This window comes from Hyla sarda, chromosome 9 (genome assembly GCF_029499605.1).
Source record: "Hyla sarda isolate aHylSar1 chromosome 9, aHylSar1.hap1, whole genome shotgun sequence".
NCBI classification, from domain to species: Eukaryota; Metazoa; Chordata; class Amphibia; order Anura; family Hylidae; genus Hyla; species Hyla sarda.
In genome coordinates, this window is record NC_079197.1 from 61,926,461 (window position 1) to 61,950,881 (window position 24,421).

The 24,421-nt window shown below is 43.2% G+C and overlaps 1 protein-coding gene across 4 annotated transcripts in view; it reads right to left on the reverse strand.

The window, feature by feature from the left end:
- Window positions 1-4,751: 4,751 nt before the first annotated feature.
- The window catches only part of LOC130291529 (BTB/POZ domain-containing protein KCTD12-like), a 602,472-nt gene continuing 582,802 nt past the window's right edge, over window positions 4,752-24,421 (reverse strand). For all 4 annotated transcript variants that reach the window (XM_056540349.1, XM_056540351.1, XM_056540350.1 and 1 more), the window contains exon 4: window positions 4,752-6,373. In XM_056540349.1, the coding sequence (XP_056396324.1) occupies window positions 5,904-6,373 (470 nt within the window). In that variant the 3' untranslated portion in view covers window positions 4,752-5,903. The remainder of the gene's footprint in view (window positions 6,374-24,421) is intronic.

Sequence of the window (24,421 nt, forward strand, 5' to 3'; positions counted from 1 at the left end):
GGCAGAAAAATGTGCTAGAGTACACTTAATAAACGTATTGGAGTAAAACACCAGCCGGTGATTACTTTTGGCTGTCCTTTCACAGTATGTAGGCCCTTGATGGATTAACAGGTATAAAATAGTACACTACTTAGAAGTACGTATGTGGTATGCACTTATGAGTGCAGAAAAATGCAGTACAGTACGCTTAATTTTTTTTATTTTAGTAAAACCCAAGCCAGTGATTACTTTTGCCTGGACTTGCACGGTATCTAGGCCCTTGACAGATTAACAGGTACAAAATAGTACACTACTTAGATGTAGGTATGTGGTATGCACTTATGAGGGCAGAAAAATGCGCTACAGTACATTTAAACTTATTGGAGTAAAAAATCAGCCGGTGATTACTTTTAGCTGTCCTTTCATTGTATGTAGGCCCTTGACAGATTAACAGGTAGAAAAAATTACACTACTTAGATGTAAGTATGTGGTATGCACTTATGAGGGCAGAAAAATGTGCTACTGTAACCAGCAGGCCATTTATGGTGGAACAAACAGGGCAGAAAAATGCGCTACAGTACGCTTAAAAAAACGTATTGGAGTAAAACACCAGCTGGTGATTAGTTTTGGCTGTCCTTTCACAGAATGTAGGCCCTTGACAGATTAGCAGGCACAAAATAGTACACCACTTAGATGTAGGTATGTGGTATGCACTAATGAGGGCAGAAAATGCGCTACTCTACGCTTCAAAAATTATTTGAGTATAACACAGCCGCTGATTACTTTTGGCTGTCCTTTCACAGTATGTAGGCCCTTGACAGATTAACAGGTACAAAATAGTCCACTACTTAGGTGTAAATATGTGGCATGCACTTATGAGGGCAGAAAAATGCGCTACAGTACACTTAATAAACATAGTGGAGTAAAACTCCAGCAGTTGATTACTTTTACTTGTCCTTTCACAATATGTAGGCCCTTGAAAGATTAACAGGTACAAAATAGCACACCACTTAGATGTAGGTATGTGGTATGCACTTATGCAGGCAGAAAAATGCACTACAGTACACAAAAAAAAAATTGCGCACAGCCCCACCAAACACAACAATGCTGGAGCACACAGCTGTGTACTAAACCCACAATGGCAAAAATACTCTCTCTCAAATACTATTAGGAATGGACTGCTGGGTATGGATTATACCGTCTACATACTAGTATGACCAGCAGACCAGTTGTTGTGGAACAAAGACACAGATTTGCCCTAAAAAATTATTTCTCCCTCCTGTTAAAACTTTCTGCAGCTGAGGCAACACACAACTCTCTGCCCCTCTCCGTATTACAATGCTGTTCACAGTGACTGAGGGGTTCATCGCTGCAGTAAGAATTAATTTCTGTGCAAATACACTGTGCTCTGTGTCCTACAGAAGGCTGAGGTGACTAAGAGGTGAAATGCACACAGCGATGTCCATCTTATCTCTATGCAGTATAATGAATGATATGATGAGCCGCAAAATGGCTGCCGAATATATAGGGCTGTGACAACACAGGGGTGACTGGCTGCTGATAGGCTGCATCCTACTTGTGATACAAGGTCATCCCGCCTATCCCCCCTTCCCGCCTTGCCTTCCCAGCCCCATGTACTGACATGGGGATCTACCATTTAAGATGCCCTGGAGCCTGGACCACAGTAAATGGAGTTTAATGAAGCGATTCGTGCGATAGAATTGCGGCGATAGTTGCATTCGTAGCAAATTGAATATTTCATGAAATTCGTAACGAATTCGAGTTCCTCAGCTTCGATTCACTCATCTCTAGTAGTAACATCATACCGACTATGGAATATTGTTATAGGTTTTTTTGGAATATCATATTTTGGCCATATATTCTTATGCTTAGACCATGGTATTATACCTAGTGCGGAGTGTTACTTATTTATTATGTGTTAGTGTTACTTACTTATTATGAGAATGAATGTGTTATAATATTCTGTACAGACTGCAATATTGTGCTTATCCTGTAATATCTTGCTTGCTGTGGAGTTTATCAATCATGGTGTAAACTACAGTGTAATGTATCATGTTATCTAGTATTGTGTTGATTATGGAAAACTGTGAATTTTGCTATATTGCAATATCACACTTTGGCTATATATTTTTATGCTAAGAATATGATTGTACTTTCTAATATTTTTATGCTTAGAATATGATCTTATGCCTAGTGCGGAGTGTCCTATAATATTTTGCACACGATTGTAATATTGTGTTTATGACTTCACATTTTGCTTGCTGCTGAGTGCCATTAATCATAGTTACATAGTTACATAGTTACATAGTTAGTATGGTTGAAAAAAGACATACGTCCATCAAGTCCAACCAGGGTATTGAAGGGAAGGGTGTAAGGGGATAAGGGAAAGGGATGTAGTTTTATAATTCTGCATAAGCATTAATGTTATTTTGTTCCAGGAATGTATCTAACCCTGTTTTAAAGCTGTTACTTGTTCCTCACGGTAAAGAAGGCGTGTCTCCCCTTTAGACTAAACCTTTTCTTCTCCAGACGGAGGGAGTGCCCCCTCGTCCTTTGGGGGGGTTTAACCTGGAACAGTTTTTCTCCATATTATTTGTATGGGCCATTTATATACTTATATACGTTTAACATATCCCCCCTTAAACGTCTCTTCTCAAGACTAAACAATTGTAACTTCTTTAATCGCTCCTCATAGCTAAGATGTTCCATGCCCCATATTAGTTTAGTCGCGCGTCTCTGCACCCTTTCCAACTCCGCAGTGTCCCTTTTATGAACAGGCGACCAAAACTGAACAGCATATTCCAAGTGAGGCCATACCAATGCTTTATAAAGGGGGAGTATTATGTCCCTGTCCCTTGAGTCCATGCCTCTTTTGATACATGACAATATCCTGCCGGCTTTGGAAGCAGCAGCCTGACATTGCATGCTATTCTGTAGTCTGTGATCTACAAGTACACCCAGATCCTTCTCTACCAGTGACTCTGCCAATTTAATCCCCCCTAAGACATACGACGCATGCAGGTTATTAGTACCCAGATGCATAACTTTACATTTACATTGAACCTCATTTGCCAAGTGGATGCCCAGACACTTAGTCTATCCAAGTCATCTTGTAACTTATGCACATCCTCTATAGACTTTACCATGCTACAAAGCTTGGTGTCATCTGCAAAGATAGAAACAGAGCTGTTAATACCATCCTCTATATCATTGATAAATGAATTAAACAGCAGTGGGCCCAGTACTGAACCTTGGGGTACACCACTAATTACCGGGGACCAATCAGAGTACGAATCATTGACCACCACTCTCTGGGTACGATCCATGAGCCAGTGTTCAATCCAGTTACAAACTAAAGTTTCCAAGCCCAAGGACCTTAACTTACCTGTCAGACGTCTGTGAGGGACAGTATCAAACGCTTTGGCAAAATCCAGAAACACTATATCCACAGCCATTCCTCTGTCAAGGCTTCTAGTCACCTCTTCATAAAAGCAAATTAGATTGGTTTGACAACTTCTATCCTTAGTAAACCCATAGACCTAGAGCCCTTCTTGAAGATTGGTACCACATTCGCCTTGCGCCAGCCCCTTGGCACAATACCAGACACCAGAGAATCTCTAAATATCATGAACAGGGGTACAGATATTACTGAACTTACCTCTCTAAGAACTCTTGGGTGTAGTCCATCCGGTCCTGGAGATTTGCTTACATTTACTTTACTTAACTTACCTTGTACCATCTCTACATTAAGCCAGTTCAATACATTATATGATGTGTTACCAGCACTGATCTGGCCAATGTCAGCTCCTTTTTCCATAGTGTATACAGAACTAAAGAAACTATTCAGTAGCTCCGCCTTCTCTTGATCGCCTGTGACAACCTCCCCATTATCATTATTAAGGGGTCCTACATGCTCTGTCCTTGTTTTTTTTGTATTTATATATCTAAAAAAATATTTAGGATTAGTTTTGCTTTCTTTGGCCACCTGTCTCTCATTTTGAATTTTTGCTGTTTTTATTACATTTTTTACAGATTTTATTATGCTCCTTGTACTGTTTAAATGTTATAGCTGACCCATCAGATTTGAATTTTTTGAAGGCAATTTTTTTGTTGTTTATTGCTCTTTTAACCTCATTTGTCAGCCATGTAGGATTTAGTTTTAATCGTTTATATTTGTTCCCCTTTGGTATATATTTAGCTGTATAGTTATTTAGAGTTGATTTAAAGATGTCCCATTTACCTTGGCTGGCTGCATGTTAAAGATCAGTAGCCTGGCCGTGGACACTTTAAAACAGTTACCAGCGGCGGCTCCTGTTGGCCCGGACTCCTCCTGCTTTTTCTATTTTTTATATGTCCTTACCTGGCCGCGCTCAGCAGGCTCAGGTAATGCGTTGGGTCTTGTGGGCTGTGACGAGTGAGGTCTCCTGCGGCTCCTCTGCACGGCGCCAGGGAGGTCAATCATCATTTCCGGCAGCCGCGGCCGCTTGAGAGCACAGTTTTCTTCATTACACCCCAGTGCTGCAGGAAATGAGGAGTGACGTCCCTGACGCCACGCAGAGGAGCCGCAGGAGTCGTCACTCGCCACAGCCCACAAGACCCAACGCATTACCTGAACCTGCCGAGCACGGCCAGGTAAGGAAATATGAAAAATAGAAAAAGCAGGAGGAGTCCGGGCCAACAGGAGCCGCCGCTGGTAACTGTTTTAATGAGCAGGGGGGTAAATGATGAGCAGGGGAAAACACGGGAAAGGAGGCGGGGGAGTAAATATGGCACAGGGATTGATAAAAGGGGGAGAAAGGAGGGGGCGCAAACTGAGGATCAAGGGGAATCAAAGTTGGGGGGTGATGAGGCATATAGTTCAGAGCTTCCAAGTCATTTATTTTACATGTATTTTTTCCCCTCAAATCTTCCTGTGAAAATGAGGGTACGTGTTATATGCCAGTGTGTGTTATACGTAGATAAATACTGTCATTTCCCCTCCCCCACCCTCACATTCAGCAGTGAAGGCAAAAGCACAAGAAAAAAATGCCAAAAAATTACCATAACACATGAAAAAGCAGTAGCAGTTTTTCTGTGTTTTTGCAGGTAAAAAAAAAGGGGGAAACCTAGCATATATATAGTAAAGATGATTTTTATGCCACAGCACCCCTGAAGAAGTCACTGACGGGTGATGGAGGGCATCTGCTCGAGCATATACTTTCCATCTACTGTCCCTGGCTCCTTCATTCTCCTAGTCTGTCATTGGTATACTAAGAATCCTCCTCCAAACACATGGTGGTATAAAATGGGTGCTGAGACTAGGATAAGGTAAGGGAATTTTATTACCCACAATGCAATGCGTTTCGCAGAGAATCCGCTTCCTCAGAAGTAGAAAGTAGAATTATGATTGGTTCCTATGGGCAAATTAGACAGTTTCTGTCCTCAGATTGATAAATCTGGGCCAAAAAGTTTAGAAGCAATATATGTCCACTATAGGGACAAATCAACCCCATCCAACAACTTTGGTATGGACTACTGTAAATTGAATATTGCAAGCCATGCCTCAGTGTCTGATCTCACTAATGTTACTCTGGATGAATGGGGTAAAATTTCCACAGACATACTACAAAATATTTCAATACATGGTTCATCAGTGTTTACACTTGAGCATAATGTACACAGCCTACAGAATTTTTTTTCTGTTTTGTTCCATCTTAATCAAACAAAAAAGATCAGTTGCATGTTCAGAAGATACTGTAAACAGAGAGGTACCCTCCCTTAGAGGCATTTTGTCTAAGGGAGAATATCTCTGTGTACATAGCATCTGACAGAGCCTGTGCAACATTGTCTACTAAAGTTGCAACCTGTCAACTTTGTTACGATTTTATCATAGGGCCTTCTGAAGGCCTACTACTTTTTTCTTATTACAGCTTATATTTTCTTAGGAGTTCATTCTGCCAATGTCTTTTCTTATTGGGGAACATCACTGGGATTCTTATTTTTTTAAATTCCTCAATACATTTAACTAATTCTACTTCTAGAGCTTTTATTTCCTTACTCTGTACAGGTGGATCTCCACAACTCTCTATACCATTTTCCTTTTCCACTTCCTGCAAGCTGTTTCTTCTTGACTCTGGTGTCTTGGTCTGGTCATGCTCTTTCAGAGAATGAGACAAATCTAGTGTGGTGGGGCATGGTAGACTCTTATCATAAGGAAAAAAAATATCATTTGTCTTTGAAACATTTTTTTCACTTGGAAGCTCTGTGGAAACTGTAGGTGAATCATGGCTATCCAGGCTAGAACTGGAAAGCTCATTTCCACTGTCTGGCTCCTGCTTTTTTTCTATTAGTAGTGGTGGTATTGCGTCTATCTTCTCTTCTATTTCATGTATAGCTGTTGAAAAATAAGAGAAAAACAATGATATTTTTCCAGAAATATGTACTTTCTATATATGAATATAAAACATTTCCAATGATCATTATGCTCTGTTTTATATGAAGCCATAATAGGAAAGTCACAGAAATGCATAGGTGTTCTATTGTACCGCTAAATTATTTCAATTATATTTCAATTGTTTTTCTTTAGTTCAATACAAATCAAACAAAGTCAGTCCTCAAAGATGTAATTGATGCCAGACAAATAAAATATGTATAAGGCTAAGTTGTTTTTTTGTCCTGTGTTTTTGGGTTGAAAAAAAAAAACGCCTGAAAAGACGCCTGAAAAAACGCCAGTGCAATGTCCTGCGTCTGACGTTATTTCTGTGTTTTTTTCATTTGTGTGGAAATTGGACCTTGGCAGTTTTTTTTGTTGCCCAAAATTTGTTGGGTACCAAAAAAAAAGAAGGATGCAGCAGTGATGGAAAAAAATTTATTAAACGAAATGTATATATTTTATAACAACATTTTTATTATTTTTTAATAAAGTGTGTGTGTTTCACTTTATTTTCTCAATTTTTTTTTTTACATTTTTTAGGGAGTACTACTACTCCCAGCATGGAACAGACTGTTCCATGATGGGAGTAGTAATACCTGTACTATAGACATATCGCCCAGGGTGTCAGTCCTGACACCCGATGCGATCGTCCATAATATAGCAGAGATGCGGCTCTATACAGCGCTCGCATCTCTGCACTATACTCTGGCCAGTGATGTGAATAGAACATCACTCATTCATATTTTCCGCCCAGAGCTGTGATTGGCCGGATGGTTGCAGCCAATCACAGCTCTGAGGGAAATATGAATGAGTGAGTGGCCGAGCATAGTGCAGAGATGCGAGCGCTGTATAGAGCAGCTCTGCATCTCTGCTATAGACAGGACGACATAGACAGGTAGCGATACCCGCTGTGATCTTTCCTTAACTGCAAGTGCTACTACTCCCAACATGGAGCACACTCTGCTCCATGCTGGGAGCTGTAGTACCTGCATTAATAGACAGATCACAGCTAGTGTAATTTCTGACACCCGCGGCGATCTGTCTATTAACCCCTTAAGCATGCATCCCATTTGGGCCTTAAGGACGCAGACAATTTTATTTTTACGTTTTCATTTTTTCCTCCTCACCTTCAAAAAATCATAACTCTTTTATATTTTCATCCAGAGACTAGTATGAGGGCTTGTTTTTTGCTCGATCAGTTGTCCGTTGTAATGCCATCACTCACTTTACCATAAAATGTAGGGCGCAACCAAAAAAATACTATTTGTGTGGTGAAATTAAAAAGAAAGCTGCAATTTTGCTAATTTTGGAAGGTTTTGTTTTCACGCCGTCCAATTTACGGCAAAAATGACATGTGTTCTTTATTCTTTGGGTCAATATGATTAAAAAGATACACATGATAACATACTTTTATTGCGCTTGAAAAAAATCGCAAACTTTTTAACCAAATTAGTACGTTTAAAATCCCCTTATTTTGAAGACCTATAACTTTTGAATTTTTCCTTATAAACGGCGCTATGAGGGCTAATTTTTTGCACCGTGATCTGTATTTTTATTGATACCATATTTGCGTATATAAAGCTTTTAATCAATTTTTTTATTAATTTTGTTTGGAATAAAATGTCATAAAAAAGCAGCTATTTTGGACTTTTTTTTTGCGTTCATGCCGTTCACAATACGATATCATTAACATTTTATTTTAATAGTTCAGATATTTACGCACGCGGCGATACCAAATATGTATATAAAATCTTTTTTAAACACTTTTTGGGGGTGAAATAGGGAAAATGGGACAATTTATGTTTTTATTAGGGCAGGTGGTTTTTTGTACATTTTTTTTACTTAATTTTTCTTACTTTTTTTTACTTTTATTTTCACACTTTAATAGTCCTCATAGGGGACTATTTATAGCAATCATTCGATTGCTAATACTGTTCAGTGCTATGTATAGGACAAAGCACTGATCAGTGTTAGCGATCATCTTCTGCTCTGGTCTGCGGGAAGGCAGATCAGAGCAGAAGACGCTGGGAAGGCAGTGGAGCCAGGTGAGGGGACCTCCGTCTGCTGTGCTGGATGATCGGTTCGCCGCGGCATCGCTGCGGGCAATCAGATCATCCATTTTAATGACCGCGATGCTGCAGATGCCGTGATCTGTATTGATCACGGCATCTGAGGGGTTAATGGCGGACATCTGCGGGATTGCGGATGTCAGTCATTACGGACGGGTTCCTGGCTGCGATTAGCAGCTGGGACCTGCCGCGCATGATCGTGGCATCGCTCCGATGCTCGCGGTTATGCTTAGGACGTAAATATACTTTGTGCGTTAAGTACCACCTCACCAGGACGTACATTTACGTCCTGCGTCGTTAAGGGGTTAATGCAGGTACCACAGCTCCTAGCATGAAGTAGTGTGTGCTCCATGTTGGGAGTAGTAGTACCTGCAGTTAAGGAAAGATCACAGCGGATGTCACTACTGACACCCGCTGTGATCCTCCTGTATAATGTATAGATGCGGCCGCTCTTCTCTGGTCCCCTGCACAGCCGTATATATACACATATTACTATTTCCCACAGAGACCTGTGATTGGCTGGAACCATCTGGGCAATCACAGCTCTCTGCGGGAAATATGAATATGTGTATATATACGTCAGTGCCGGGGACCATAGAAGAGCGGCCGCCTCATCTATACATTATACAGAAGGATCGCAATGGGCCATCTGTCAATTAGTACAGGTACTACTACTCCCATCATGGAACAGTGTGTTCCATGCTGGGAGTAGTAGTACTACCAAAAAAAAATTTAAAAATAAAGAAAACAGTGAAAAACATAAAGCTAAAGTCTTAAGAATAAGAATAAAAACCCCTGGAAAAATGCCAAAGTTAAAACCCACATATCGTTTTTCTTGGCGTTTTTTCACTCCCATAGACTTCTATGGGAGAAAAACGCCACGATTTTTACTAGAAAATCTCCAGTGGCTCAACATGCTGTGATTACCAACGATCTGAAAAACGCCAAAAAAGAGTGACAAAACGCCAAAAGGATAAAAAAAAAACGCCAAGTGGAATAAGAATTTAGCGATTTCTCATTGATTTACAGCTAACATCTGGCTGCAGTGTTTTTCGGCGGAAAAAACGCCATGCGGCAGAATTGGCGTTTTTCTTGGCGTTTTTCCCCAAAAAACCAAGTGGAATTCCAGCCTAAAGCATCATTTAAACAACATAAAATCAATAGTATATTGCAGCTAGGAACATCTGGAGATGTAAGAAATCAATAAATACCCACAGGGCTTTCACTGTCAGATATGTAGAAATACTGTTACTAAGTAAATACATTCACTCGCCAGAGTGAATAGGCATAAAAAGGTCAATTGAATAAAATAATTCAGGTAAAATAAAATCATGTTGACCAATGCACTGAGCTTAATCAGCCAGGTGGGCCAGATCCATTGAAATCCATGAATCCATTGAAATACAGGACAAATACAGCAAGATAAGGTAAACTCCTTCAGTACAGGTCACTTGTCTAACCCAGGAAGAAGTAAAGTGCGGCCTACAAAAAATCTAAATAGACAAATCACCAGGTCAAGATGGCATTCACCCTCGTGCTCTAAAGGAATTAACTAATGTAATAGACAGACCCATACTTTTAATATTCAAGGACTCTATAGTGACAGGGACAGTTCCCCAGGACTGGTGCATAGCAAATGTGGTGCCAATATTCAAAAAGGAGTCAACAGGTGACCCGGGATTTATAGGCCTTATTTTTCCAAAGCATTTGATATGGTGCCACATAAAAGGTTGGTGCATTAAATGAGAAGGATTGGGCTGTGGGAAAATGTGTGCAAGTCGGTAACTGGCACAGTGATAGGAAACAGAGGGTGGTTATTAATGGTACTTATTCTGATTGGGTGACTGTTACTAGTGGGGTACCACAGGGGTCAGTCTTGGGTCCTATTTTATTTAATATATTCCTTAATGACCTTGTAGAGGGGTTGAATAGTTAAGTAGCAATCTTTGCAGATGATACTAAACTCTGTAAAGTGGTCAACACAATAGAGGACTGTGCACTGTTACAAATGGATCTGGATAGGTTGGAGTTTTGGGCTGGGAAGTGCATAAATGTAAAGCAATGCACATGGGGAGGAAAAATCCGGCCTGGGATTATGTATTAAATGGGAGAACACTTGGGACAACTGACATGGAAAAGGAATTAGGAGTCTTAGTTAACCCTCAACGACCATGGACATGTATACACGTCCATATGCCGTCAAGCATACCGGCCGGCCCCCAGCTGATTCCTGTTCAAAGTTGACAGCGGCGTCTAAAGGTACCTTTAACTGCTCCCTGGTGGTACAGTGGGGTGGATCAACCCCCCCCCCACAGCGCGATAGGGGGGGAATCCACTTCTGAGGTAGCCGCTAACCTCTGCTCCTGTGTCGGCTGCTGCACTGTGAATGGTAAAGCCTGGCAGGACCAGGCTTTATCAATGGAGTGCAGAGCACACAGATCAGAACCACATTGATCTGTTTGATTCCTCCTAAAATTCCCCTAAGGGGATTAAAAGTGTAAAAAAAAAAAAAAAGCTTAAAAACACATTAACACATCACCCGCCTTTTTTCAAATTCCATATAAAAAATATATAAACATAATATAAATAAACATATGTGGTATCGCCGCGTGAGTAATTGTCCGAACTATAAAAATATAAGGTTAATTAAACCGCAAGGGCAATGGCGTACACATAAAAAAATTCCAATTCCAAAATTGCATAATTTTTGGTCACTTTGTATACCGTAAAAAATTTTTATAAAAACTGATCAAAAAGTATCAAAACAATAATGGTACCGATAAAAACATCAGATGAGCCCTCATACCACCTCGTATACGGATAAATAAAAAAAGTTATAGGGGCCAGAAAAGGATAATTTTGAACTTACTAATTTTGGTGTATGTAGTTATAATTATTTTAAAGTAGTAAAATAAAGAAAACCTTACGAATAGTGCACTGCATAGAATTGGAAGCCCCCAAAAGTTACAAAATGGCATATTTTTTTCCAATTGTGCCCCACAAATATTTTTTTTCTGGGTTAGCCATAAATTTTGTGGTGAAATTATTGATTGCATTACAAAGTACAATTGGTAGCGCAAAAAATAAGCCCTCATATGAGTCTGTAGGTGCAATATTGAAAGTGTTATGATTTTTAGAAGGTGATGAGGAAAAAATGAAAGTGCCCAAAACGGAAAAATCTGTGGTCCTTAACAGTGGGGTAACAATAAATTTGGGGGCCCCCCTGCGAGATTTTTTGAGGAGGCCCCTAAGCTCCTCCCCCCACAAGGTATGCCACGCCCATGCCAATATACCCCACCCATCACAAATTACTCCGCCCATACTGATATGTACTGCCATAGGCATTTTCTATGGACTTATGAAGAGCATCTGTAGGTAATTCTTACATTTGTTTTTGCCCCCGAGCAGCAGCGAAGCGGCACACAATTCTCGGTAAGGGGCCCACGAGTACAGATCTGGGGTATAATACAGGATATAACTCAGGATCAGTACAGGATAAGTAATGTAATGTATGTACACAGTGACCCCACCAGCAGAATAGTGAGTGCAGCACTGGAGTATAATACAGGATATAACTCAGGATCAGTACAGGATAAGTAATGTAATGTATGTACACTGTGATCTCACCAGCAGAATAGTGAGTGCAGCACTGGAGTATAATACAGGATATAACTCAGGTCCAGTACAGGATAAGTAATGTAATGTATGTACACAGTGACCCCACCAGCAGAATAGTGAGTGCAGCACTGGAGTATAATACAGGATATAACTCAGGATCAGTACAGGATAAGTAATGTAATGTATGTACACTGTGATCTCACCAGCAGAATAGTGAGTGCAGCTCTGTAGTATAATACAGGATATAACTCAGCATCAGTACAGGATAAGTAATGTAATGTATGTACACTGTGATCTCACCAGCAGAATAGTGAGTGCAGCTCTGGAGTATAATACAAGATATAACTCAGGATCAGTACAGGATAAGTAATGTATGTTTACAGTGACCTCACCAGCAGAATAGTGAGTACAGCGCCAAAGTATAATACAGGATATAACTCAGCATCAGTACAGGATAAGTGTTACGCCGAGCGCTCCGGGTCCCCGTTCCTCCCCGGAGCGCTCGCCTCATCTTCGTTGTTGCAGCGCCCCGGTCAGATCCACTGACCGGGTGCGCTGCGGTCCCGCCTTCAGCCGGGGTGCGATTCGCGATGCGGGTAGCGCCCGCTCGCGATGCGCTCCCCGGTCCCCGTACCTGACTCGCTCTCCCTCGGTCCTGTCCCGGCGCGCGCGGCCCCGCTCCCTAGGGCGCGCGCGCGCCGGGTCTCTGCGATTTAAAGGGCCAGTGCACCAATGATGGTGCCTGGCCCAATCTTCCCAATTAGCTTAATTGGTAATCACCTGTGCACTTCCCTATATTACCTCACTTCCCTTGCACTCCCTTGCCGGATCTTGTTGCACTTGTGCCTAGTGAAAGCATTCCCTTGTCTGTTCCTAGTCCGTGTTCCTGACCTCCTGCCGTTGCCCCTGACTACGATCCTTGCCGCCTGCCCCCGACCTTCTGCTACGTCCGACCTTGCTTCTGCCTACTCCATTGTACCGCGCCTATCTTCAGCATCTTCAGCAGCCAGAGAGGTGAGCCGTTGCTAGTGGATACGACCTGGTCACTACCGCCGCAGCAAGACCATCCCGCTTTGCGGCGGGCTCTGGTGAAAACCTGTAGTGGCTTAGAACCGGTCCACTAGCGCGGTCCTCGCCATCCCTCTCTGGCACAGAGGATCCACTACCTGCCAGCCGGCATCGTGACAGTAGATCCGGCCATGGATCCCGCTGAGGTTCCCCTGCCAGTTGTCTCTGATATCGCCCGACAGATCGCCCATCTAACCCACCAGCTGTCGGAAGTGTCCACCATTTTGCACCAACATTCGCAACTTCTTCAGCAATCATCTCCTCCGCCAGCTCCTGCACCTCCTCCGCAGCGAGTGGCCACTCCTAGCCTCTGCCTGTCCTTGCCGGACAAATTTAATGGGGACTCTAAGTATTGCCGTGGCTTTCTTTCGCAATGTTCCCAGCACTTGGAGATGATGTCGGACCAGTTTCCTACTGAAAGGTCTAAGGTGGCTTTCGTGTTCTGCCTTCTGTCTGGAAAAGCCCTGTCATGGGCCGCACCGCTCTGGGACCGCAATGACCCCGTCACTGCCTCTGTACACTCCTTCTTCTCGGAAATTCGAAGTGTCTTTGAGGAACCTGCCCGAGCTTCTTCCGCCGAGATTGCCCTGCTGAACCTGGCCCAGGGTGTTTCTTCCGTTGGCGAGTACGCCATTCAGTTCCGTGCTCTTGCTTACGAGTTGTCCTGGAATAGTGAGACTCTCTGCGCGACCTTTAAAAAAGGCCTATCCAGCAACATTAAAGATGTTCTGGCCGCACGAGAGACTCCTGCTGACCTACATGAACTCATTCATCTAGCCACTCGCATTGACATGCGTTCTTCCGGATGGCGTCTGGAGCTCCGCCTGGATATGGACTTTGTTCGCACGAAGCGTTTTTTCTCTCCGGCTCCTCTCTCCTCTGGTCCTCTGCAATCTGTTCCTGTGCTTCCCGCCGCGGAGGCTATGCATGTTGACCGGTCTTGCTTGACACCTCAAGAGAGGACACGACGCCGCATGGAGAATCTTTGCCTGTACTATGCCGGTACCGAACACTTCCTGAAGGATTGTCCTATCCGTCCTCCCCGCCTGGAAAGACGCACGCTGACTCCGCACGAAGGTGACACAGTTCTTGATGTCAACTCTGCTTCTCCACGCCTTACTGTGCCTGTGCGGATATCTGCCTCTACCTTCTCCTTCTCTACTATGCTCTTCTTGGATTCCGGATCTGCAGGAAAATTTTTTTTGGCCTCTCTCATCAACAGGTTCTACGTTCCTGTGACCAGTCTCGCCAGACCCCTCTACATCTATTGTTTTTACAATAAAAGATTGGACTGTCTCGTACGTTTCCACACTGAACCCCTCCTAATTTGCATCGGACCTCTTCACGGAAAAATTGAGTTTTTTTTTCTCAGGTTCTTTGGCCCCAAGAAGAGGGGGAGACCCAAGGGGGGGGGTACTGTTACGCCGAGCGCTCCGGGTCCCCGTTCCTCCCCGGAGCGCTCGCCTCATCTTCGTTGTTGCAGCGCCCCGGTCAGATCCACTGACCGGGTGCGCTGCGGTCCCGCCTTCAGCCGGGGTGCGATTCGCGATGCGGGTAGCGCCCGCTCGCGATGCGCTCCCCGGTCCCCGTACCTGACTCGCTCTCCCTCGGTCCTGTCCCGGCGCGCGCGGCCCCGCTCCCTAGGGCGCGCGCGCGCCGGGTCTCTGCGATTTAAAGGGCCAGTGCACCAATGATGGTGCCTGGCCCAATCTTCCCAATTAGCTTAATTGGTAATCACCTGTGCACTTCCCTATATTACCTCACTTCCCTTGCACTCCCTTGCCGGATCTTGTTGCACTTGTGCCTAGTGAAAGCATTCCCTTGTCTGTTCCTAGTCCGTGTTCCTGACCTCCTGCCGTTGCCCCTGACTACGATCCTTGCCGCCTGCCCCCGACCTTCTGCTACGTCCGACCTTGCTTCTGCCTACTCCATTGTACCGCGCCTATCTTCAGCATCTTCAGCAGCCAGAGAGGTGAGCCGTTGCTAGTGGATACGACCTGGTCACTACCGCCGCAGCAAGACCATCCCGCTTTGCGGCGGGCTCTGGTGAAAACCTGTAGTGGCTTAGAACCGGTCCACTAGCGCGGTCCTCGCCATCCCTCTCTGGCACAGAGGATCCACTACCTGCCAGCCGGCATCGTGACAATAAGTAATGTAATGTACGTACACAGTGACCTCACCAGCAGAATAGTGAGTGCAGCTCTGGAGTATAATACACAATATAACTCAGCATCAGTACAGGATACGTACGGGGGGAGGGGATTATCAGATTATACATGTGAGGGGAGGATAATAATGATTATTATAATCCTCCCCTCACATATATGTAACATCTCCCCCTCACATGTATAATCTGATAACCCCCTCCTCACATTGATTATCCCTTCACATATATCATAATCAGATTATATGTGAAGGGATAATCAATGTGAGGAGGGGATTATCAGATTATACATGTGAGGGGGAGATGTTACATATATGTGAGGGGATGATTATAATAATCATTATTATCCTCCCCTCACATGCATAATTTCCTCCCTTCTTACATTATATAATAACCCCCCCCCCCACATTATATAATAAATACCCCTCACATTATATATTAAATACCCCCACCCCCACACTATATAATAAATCCCCCCCCCACACACACACACTATATAATAAATACCCCCAACAAACACACACCCTATATAATAAATACACCCAACACAAACACACACACACACACTCTATATAATAAATACCCCCAACACACACACACACACACACACTATATAATAATTACTCCCAACACACACACACACACACTATATAATAAATACCCCCAACACACACACACACAATATAATAAATACCCCCAACACACACACACACTATATAATAAATCCCCCCCAACACACACACGCACATTATATAATAAATCCCCCCCCCCACCACACACACACATACACACACTATATAATAAATTCCCCCCTACCACACACACACACACACACACACACACACACACACACACTATGTAATAAATCCCCCCTCGCCACACACACATAAACACACATACACACACTATATAATAAATCCCCCCCCACCACACAAACACACATACACACACTATACAATAAATACCCCCCACCACACACACACACACATACACAAACCATATAATAAATACCCCCCCACCACACACACACATACACACACTATATAATAAATCCCCCCCACCACACACACACACACATACACACACTATATAATAAATCCCCACCACCACATACACACATACACACACTATATAATAAATCCCCCCCACCACACACATACATACGCACATTATATAATAAATCCCCCCCACCACACACACACATACACACACTATATAATAAATACCCCACCACCACACACACACATACACACACTATATAATAAATCCCCCCCACCACACACACACATACGCACATTATATAATAAATCCCCCCCACACACACACATACGCACACTATATAATAAATGCCCCCCCACCAAACACACACATACACACACACACACTATATAATAAATCCCCCCACCACACACACGCACACTATATAATAAATCCCCCCCACCACACACACGCACACTATATAATAAATCCCCCCCCACCACACACACACGCACACTATATAATAAATCCCCCCCACCACACACACAAATACGCACACTATATAATAAATACCCCCCCACCACACACACACATACACACACTATATAATAAATACCCCCCCACCACACACACACATACACACACTATATAATAAATCCCCCCCACCACACACACACATACACAATATATAATAAATCCCCCCCACCACACACACATATACACACACACTATATAATAAATACCCCCCACCACACACACACATACACACACTATATAATAAATACCTCCCCACCACACACACACACATACACACACTATATAATAAATACCCCCCCACCACACACACACATACACACACTATATAATAAATCCCCCCCATCACACACACACACATACACAATATATAATAAATCCCCCCCACACACACACACACATACACACACACACACTATATAATAAATCCCCCCACCACACACACACATATGCACACTATATAATAAATCCCCCCACCACACACACACACACATACGCACACTATATAATAAATCCCCCCCCCCAAACACACATAAACACACATACACACACTATATAATAAATCCCCCCCACCACACACACATACACACACTATATAATAAATCCCCCCCACCACACACACTATATAATAAATCCCCCCCACCACACACACACATACACACACTATATAATAAATCCCCCCCCACCACACACACATAAACACACATACACACACTATATAATAAATACCCCCCCCCCCCACACACACACATTATACATACTCACATATCCGGCGGTGGGTCCCCTGCTGCGGCCTGGATCCTGGAAGCGGCCATGTGGGGACTGAGAGGAGGAGTGGGAGACTCTCTTTGCTCCGCTCCTCTCTATGATGCTGCCCGTGACGTCGCACGTCACGTCACGTGACCATCTCCCAGACAGCCATTGCGGTACTGGCTGCCTGGGGATGAGTGACGGCGGCGGAGAACATAAAAAGGTAGCAACAGGGGCAAAAGGGGCAAGCTACTTTTGGGCCCCCAGGAATTACAGGGCCTGGGGCAGCTGCCCCTTTTGCCCCTCGTTAAAGACGGGCCTGGGCACACAATTCTTTCATGGGGCTGGGGCTAAGGGGCCCCAGCCTAGACGGGGCCCCCCTGCACTGCGGTGGCTGCGGGGGCCCCCGCTACGCCACTGGTCCTTAACCCCTTAGGCTAAGTTTCCACTTGTTTTTTTTCTGCCATTTTTTTTGAAAACCGCCACTGCAGTTTTTGAGCCAAAGTCAGAAGTGGATCCATAAGGGAGGAGAAGTGTAAGTCCTTCCTTTATATGTCCTATTCCTTTTGAATACATTTCTGGCTTTGGCTCAAAAACTGCAGTGGCTGTTTTCCAAAAACTGCCAGAAAAAAAAACAAGTGGAAACTTAGCCTTAAGGACCCAACCCATTTTCACCTTAACCCCTTAACAACGCAGGACGTATATTTACGTCCTGCGCCGGTTCCCGCGATATGAAAATAAAACAGTGTAAAAAAAATAAAAATAAACATATGTGGTATCGCCGCGTGCGTAAATGTCCGAACTATGAAAATATATCATTAATTAAACCGCACGGTCAATGGCGTACGCGCAAAAAAATTCCAAAGTCCAAAAAAGCGTATTTTGGTCACTTTTTATACCATTAAAAAAATGAATAAAAAGTGATCAAAAAGTCCGATCAAAACAAACATCATACCGATAAAAACTTCAGATCACGGCGCAAAAAATGAGTCCTCATACCGCCCTGTACGTTGAAAAATAAAAAAGTTATAGGGGTCAGAAGATGACATTTTTAAACGTATAAATTTTCCTGCATGTAGTTATGATTTTTTCCAGAAGTGCGACAAAATCAAACCTATATAAGTAGGGTATCATTTTAACTGTATGGACCTACAGAATAATGATAAGGTGTAATTTTTACCGAAATATGCACTGCGTAGAAACGGAAGCCCCCAAAATTTACAAAATGGCGTTTTCGATTTTGTCGCACAATGATTATTTTTCCCGTTTTGCCGTGCATTTTTGGGTAAAATGACTAATGTCACTGCAAAGTAGAATTGGCGACGCAAAAAATAAGCCATAATATGGATTTTTAGGTGGAAAATTGAAAGGGTTATGATTTTTAAAAGGTAAGGAGGAAAAAACGAAAGTGCAAAAACGGAAAAACCCTGAGCCTGAAAAGGGGTTAAAGGGGTACTCCGGTGAAAACATTTTTTCTTTTAAATCAACTGGTGCCAGAAAGTTAAACAGATTTGTAAATTACTTCTGTTAAAAAATCTTAATCCTTCCTGTACTTATTAGCTGCTGAATACTACAGAGGAAATTCTTTTCTTTTTGGAATTCTGATGACATCACGAGCACAGTGATCTTTGCTCACGTCATTATAATAATAATAACTCTTTATTTATTGTTGTCCTTAGTGGGATTTGAACCCAAGGCCCCAGCACTGCAAGGCAGCAGTGCTAACCACTGAGCCACCATGCTGCCCTTAACATACATTTGCTCTGCACGGTTGCTAAAATGGACAGAGATGTCAGCAGAGAGCACTGTGGACGTGATGCCATCAGTGTTCCAAAAAGAAAGGAATTTCCTCTGTAGCATTCAGCAGCTAATAAGTACTGGAAGGATTAAGATTTTTTTTAATAGAAGTAATTTACAAATATGTTTAACTTTCTGACACAAGTTGATTTAAAAGAAAAAAGCTTTTCACCGGAATACCTCTTTAAGTACCCGAGCATTTTTTGCACATCTAACCACTGTCACTATACATTACTAACTCTGGGATGCTTTTACTTTTCATTCTGATTTCGAGGCAGTTTTTTTAGTGACATCGTCTACTTTATGCTAGTGGTAAACTTTCGCCGATAATTGCATCATTTCTTGATGAAAAATTCCAAAATTTGATAAAAAATTTGAAAATTTAGCATTTTTTTTTATCCTTGAAACTCTCTGCTTATAAGGAAAATGAACATCCCAAATAAATTATATATTGATTCACATATACAATATGTCTACTTTATGCTTGTATCATAAAGTTGACATATTTTTACTTTTGGAAGACATCAGAGGGCTTCGAACTTCAGCAACAATTTTCTAATTTTTCAAAAAATTTTCAAAATCTGAATTTTTCAGGGACCAATTCAGATTTGAAGTGGACTTGAAGGGCCTTCATTTTAGAAATACCCCATAAATGACCCATTATAAAATCTGCACCCCTCAAAGTATTCAAAATGACATTCAGTAAGTGTGTTAACCCTTTAGGTGTTTCACAGGAATAGCAGAAAAGTGAAGGAGAAAAGTCAAAATCTTAATTTTTTACACACACACATCTTCTTGAAGACCCAGTTTTAGAATTTTTACAAAGGGTAAAAGGAGAGAAATGCCCTAAAATGTGTAACCCAATTTCTTTTGAGTAAGGAAATACCTCATATGTGAACGTAAAGTGCTCTGTGGGTGCACTAGAGGGCTCAGAAGAGAAGGAGCGACAATGGGATTTTGGATAGTGAGTTTTTCTGAAATGGTTCTGTGGGGGGCATGTCACATTTAGGAAGTCCCTATGGTGCCAGAACAGCAAAAAACAAAACAAAAGAAAACACATTGCATACCATTTTGGAAACTAAACCCCTCAAGGAACGTAACAAGGGTTCCAGTGAGCCTGAACACCCCACAGGTGTTTGCTCGACTTTTCGTTAAAATTTGGATGTGTAAATGAATTTATATTTTTCTATAAAATGCTGGTTTTCCAAATTTTACATTTTTACAAGGGGTAAAAGGAGAAATGTCCCCAAAATGTGTAACCCCCTCTCTAATGAATATGGAAATACCCCATGTGTGGACGTCAAGTGCTCTCCTTGCGCACTACAATGCTCAGAAGAGAAGGAGTTACATTTGGCTTTTTGAAAGCAAATTTTGCTGAAAATGCATGTCGCATTTAGGAAGCCCCTATGGTGCCATAACAGAAAAAAAAACACATGGCATGCTATTTTGGAAATTACACCCCTCAAGGCAGGTAACAAGGGGTACAGTGAGCCTTAACACCTCACAGTCGGGTGTGTAAATAAAAAAAAAATTAAAAAAAATGTTTTCACTAAAATGCAGTTAAAATGCAGAGCATGGAAATACCCCATGTGTGAATGTAAAGTGCTCTGCGGGCAAACTACAATGCTCGGAAGAGAAGGAGCGCCATTGGGCTTTTGGAGAGAGAATTTGTTTGGAATGGAAGTCGGGGGCCATGTGCATTTACAAAGCCCCCCGTGCTACCAGAAAAATGGACCCCCCACATGTGACCCTATTTCAAAAACGTCACCCCTCCCAAATGTAATATGGGGTGCAGTGAGCATTTACACCCCACTGGCGTTTGACAGTCTTTTGGAACAGTGGGCTGTGCAGATGAAAAATACATTTTTTCATTTTCATGGACCACTGTTCCAAAAAATCTGTCAGACACCTGTGGGTGTGTGTGAGTGGGGGGGTTCCACTGTTGTGGCACCATGGGGGCTTTGTAAACAGACATGGCCTTCAATTGCAGCCAAATTCAGCCAGAGCACTTTACGTCCACATATGGGGTATTTATATACTCCGAAGAAATGGGGCTTTTTTCCAATTACCCCTTTTGAAAATGAAAAATTTAAGATAACACCAGCATTTTAGCAATTTCATTTTCATGTCCAACTTTAACGGAAATTCTTCAAACACCTCACTATATCCCTTGTTCCCTTGTTTTTTTTTGTTTATGTCAGAACCGCTGTAATGATCAGCCACCCCTGTGCAAATCACCTCAAATTCACATGGTGTTTTCACTCCTGAGCCCTGCTGTGCGCCCACAGAGAATTTTACGTCCACATATGGGGTATTTCTGTACTCAGGAGAAATTTTGTTACAAATTTTGGGGATCTTTTTTTCCTTTTACCTGGAATGCTGGAATAGACCCCTTTTCACAAGGGGTAAAAGCCCCCAAAATTTCTTAGGAAATTTCTCCAGAGTACAGAAATACCCCATATGTGGCCCTCAACTGTTGCCTTGAAAAATGACCAAATATGCTCCAAAGTGAGAGAGCGTCATGCGCATTTGAGACCTAAATAAGGTATTTGCATAGAGGTAGACATAGGAGTATTCTACGCCAGTGATTCCCAAACGGGGTGCCTCCAGCTGTTTCAAAACTCCCAGCATGCCTTGACAGTCAATGGCTGTCCGGCAATACTGGGAGTTGTTGTTTTGCTACAGCTTGAGGCTCTGTTTTTGTAACAGTGCCGTACCAGATGTTTTTCATTTTTATTGGGAGGAGGGGACTTTGTAGGGGTATGTGCATATGTAGTGTTTTTTTACTTTTTATTTTGTTTAGGTGTAGTGTAGTGTAGTGTTTTTAGGGTACATGCACAAGGGGCGGGAGTTCACAGCGAGTTTACCGCTGGGAGTTTGAGCTGCAGCAGAAAATTAGCTGCATCTCAAACTTGCAGTGAGAAACTCACTGTAAACCCCCGCCTGTGTGAATGTACCCTGTACATTCACATGGGAGCAGGCAGGGCAAACCTCCAGCTGTTGCAAAACTCACAGCATGCCCTTTGGCTCTCCGTGCATGCTGGGGGTTGTAGTTATGCAACAGCTGGAGGAACACTGGTAGCAAAACACAGAGTTTGTTACATAACTCAGTGTTTCCCAACCAGTGTGCCTCCAGCTGTGGCAAAACTACAACTCCAAGCATGTACTGTCTATCAGTGCATGCTGGGGGTTGTAGTTTGCAACAGCTGGAGGCACACTGGTTGCGAAAAACACTGAGTTAGGTTACAAACTCTCAGTGTTTCGCAACCAGTGTGCCTTCAGCTGTTGCAAAAACTACAACTCTCAGCATGTACTGACAGCCAAATGGCATGCTGGTAGTTGTAGTTATGCAACAGCTGGAGGCATACCTACTGAAACTCCCATCATGCCCTTTGGCTGTGTGTGCATGCTGGGGGTTGTAGTAATGCAACAGCTGGAGGCACACTGGCTGCAAAACACGGAGAGTTTGCTACTTAACTCAGTGTTTCGCAACCCGTGTGCCTCCAGCTGTTGCAAAACTACAACTCCCAGCATGCATGGTCTGTCAGTGCATGCTGGGAGTTATAGTTTTGCAACAGCTGGATGCACACGGGTTGGGAAACACTGCATTAGGAAACAGGCAATGTTTTCTAACCAGTGTGCCTCCAGTCGTTGCAAAACTACAACTCCCAGCATGCTCGAAGAGCATGTTAGGAGTTGTAGTTATACAACAACTGGAGGAGAACAGTTTAGAGTCCACAAACTGTAGCCCTCCAGATGTTGCAAAACTTCAACTCCAAGCATGCTCAGACTGCCCAAGCATGCTAGGAGTTGTAGTTCGGCAACATCTGAAGGGCCAGATGTTACAGAACTACAACTCCTAGCATGCCTGGACTGTCTGGCTATGCTGTGAATTGTAGTTTTGCAACATCTGGAAGGGCCACAGTTTGGAGACCACTGCACAGTGGTCTCCAAACTGTGGCCCTCCAGTTGTTGCAAAACTACAACTCTAAGCATGCCCAGACAGCCAAAGGCTGTCTGGGCATGCTGGGAGTTGTATTTTTGAAAGTCCTAGAAGCAGCAGTGAAGATCCCTTTACACCGATCCACACTGCCACTGCTGCCTCCACTTGCCTGCCGGTCCTCCCCGCTGCCTGCTCCACTCGCCGGTCCCCGCGTGCTCCCGAGGTATCTGCTCCCAAGGTTCCCCTTCATCAACTGCCCCACTGCCATCTTCCCCCGCTCTGCCCGGACTTCTAGGGGTGGGCAGAGCAGGGGATCTAAACTTTCACCCCCGCCCCTGCCCTGCAATTCGCCGGTCAGTCTTGACCGGCCAATCGCAGGGGATAGGAGGAGGTGGCACTCCTGCCACCTCGCTCCTATCCTTCAGGATGGTCGAAACTGTCTCTGACAGCTCCGATCATGCCTATTTTCCGGGCTATCGGGTCACCAGAGACCCGATCAGCCTAGAATCACCGCAAATCGACGATCTCAGGACCCCCCAGGCATTGTCCCAGGATGCCTGCTAAATGTTTTCAGCAGGCATCCCGCTCCAGTCCCTGCCCGTCCCACGGGCTTGCAGGTACGCCCTGGGTCCTTATCCCCTTAAGGACCCAGCCATTTTACACCTTAGGACCCGGCCATTTTTTGCACATCTGACCACTGTCACTTTAAACATTAATAACTCTGGAATACTTTTAGTTATCATTCTGATTCCGAGATTGTTTTTTCGTGACACATTCTACTTTAACATAGTGGTAACATTTTGTGGTAACTTGCATCCTTTCTTGGTGAAAAATCCCAAAATTTGATGAAAAATTTGTAAATTTTGCATTTTTCTAACTTTGAAGCTCTCTGCTTGTAAGGAGAATGGATATTCCAAATATTTTTTTTATTCACATATACAATATGTCTACTTTATGTTTGCATCATAAAATTGACGTGTTTTTACTTTTGGAAGACACCAGAGGGCTTCAAAGTTCAGCAGCAATTTTCCAATTTTTCTCAAAATTTCCTAAATCACAATTTTTCAGGGACCAGTTCAGGTTTGCAG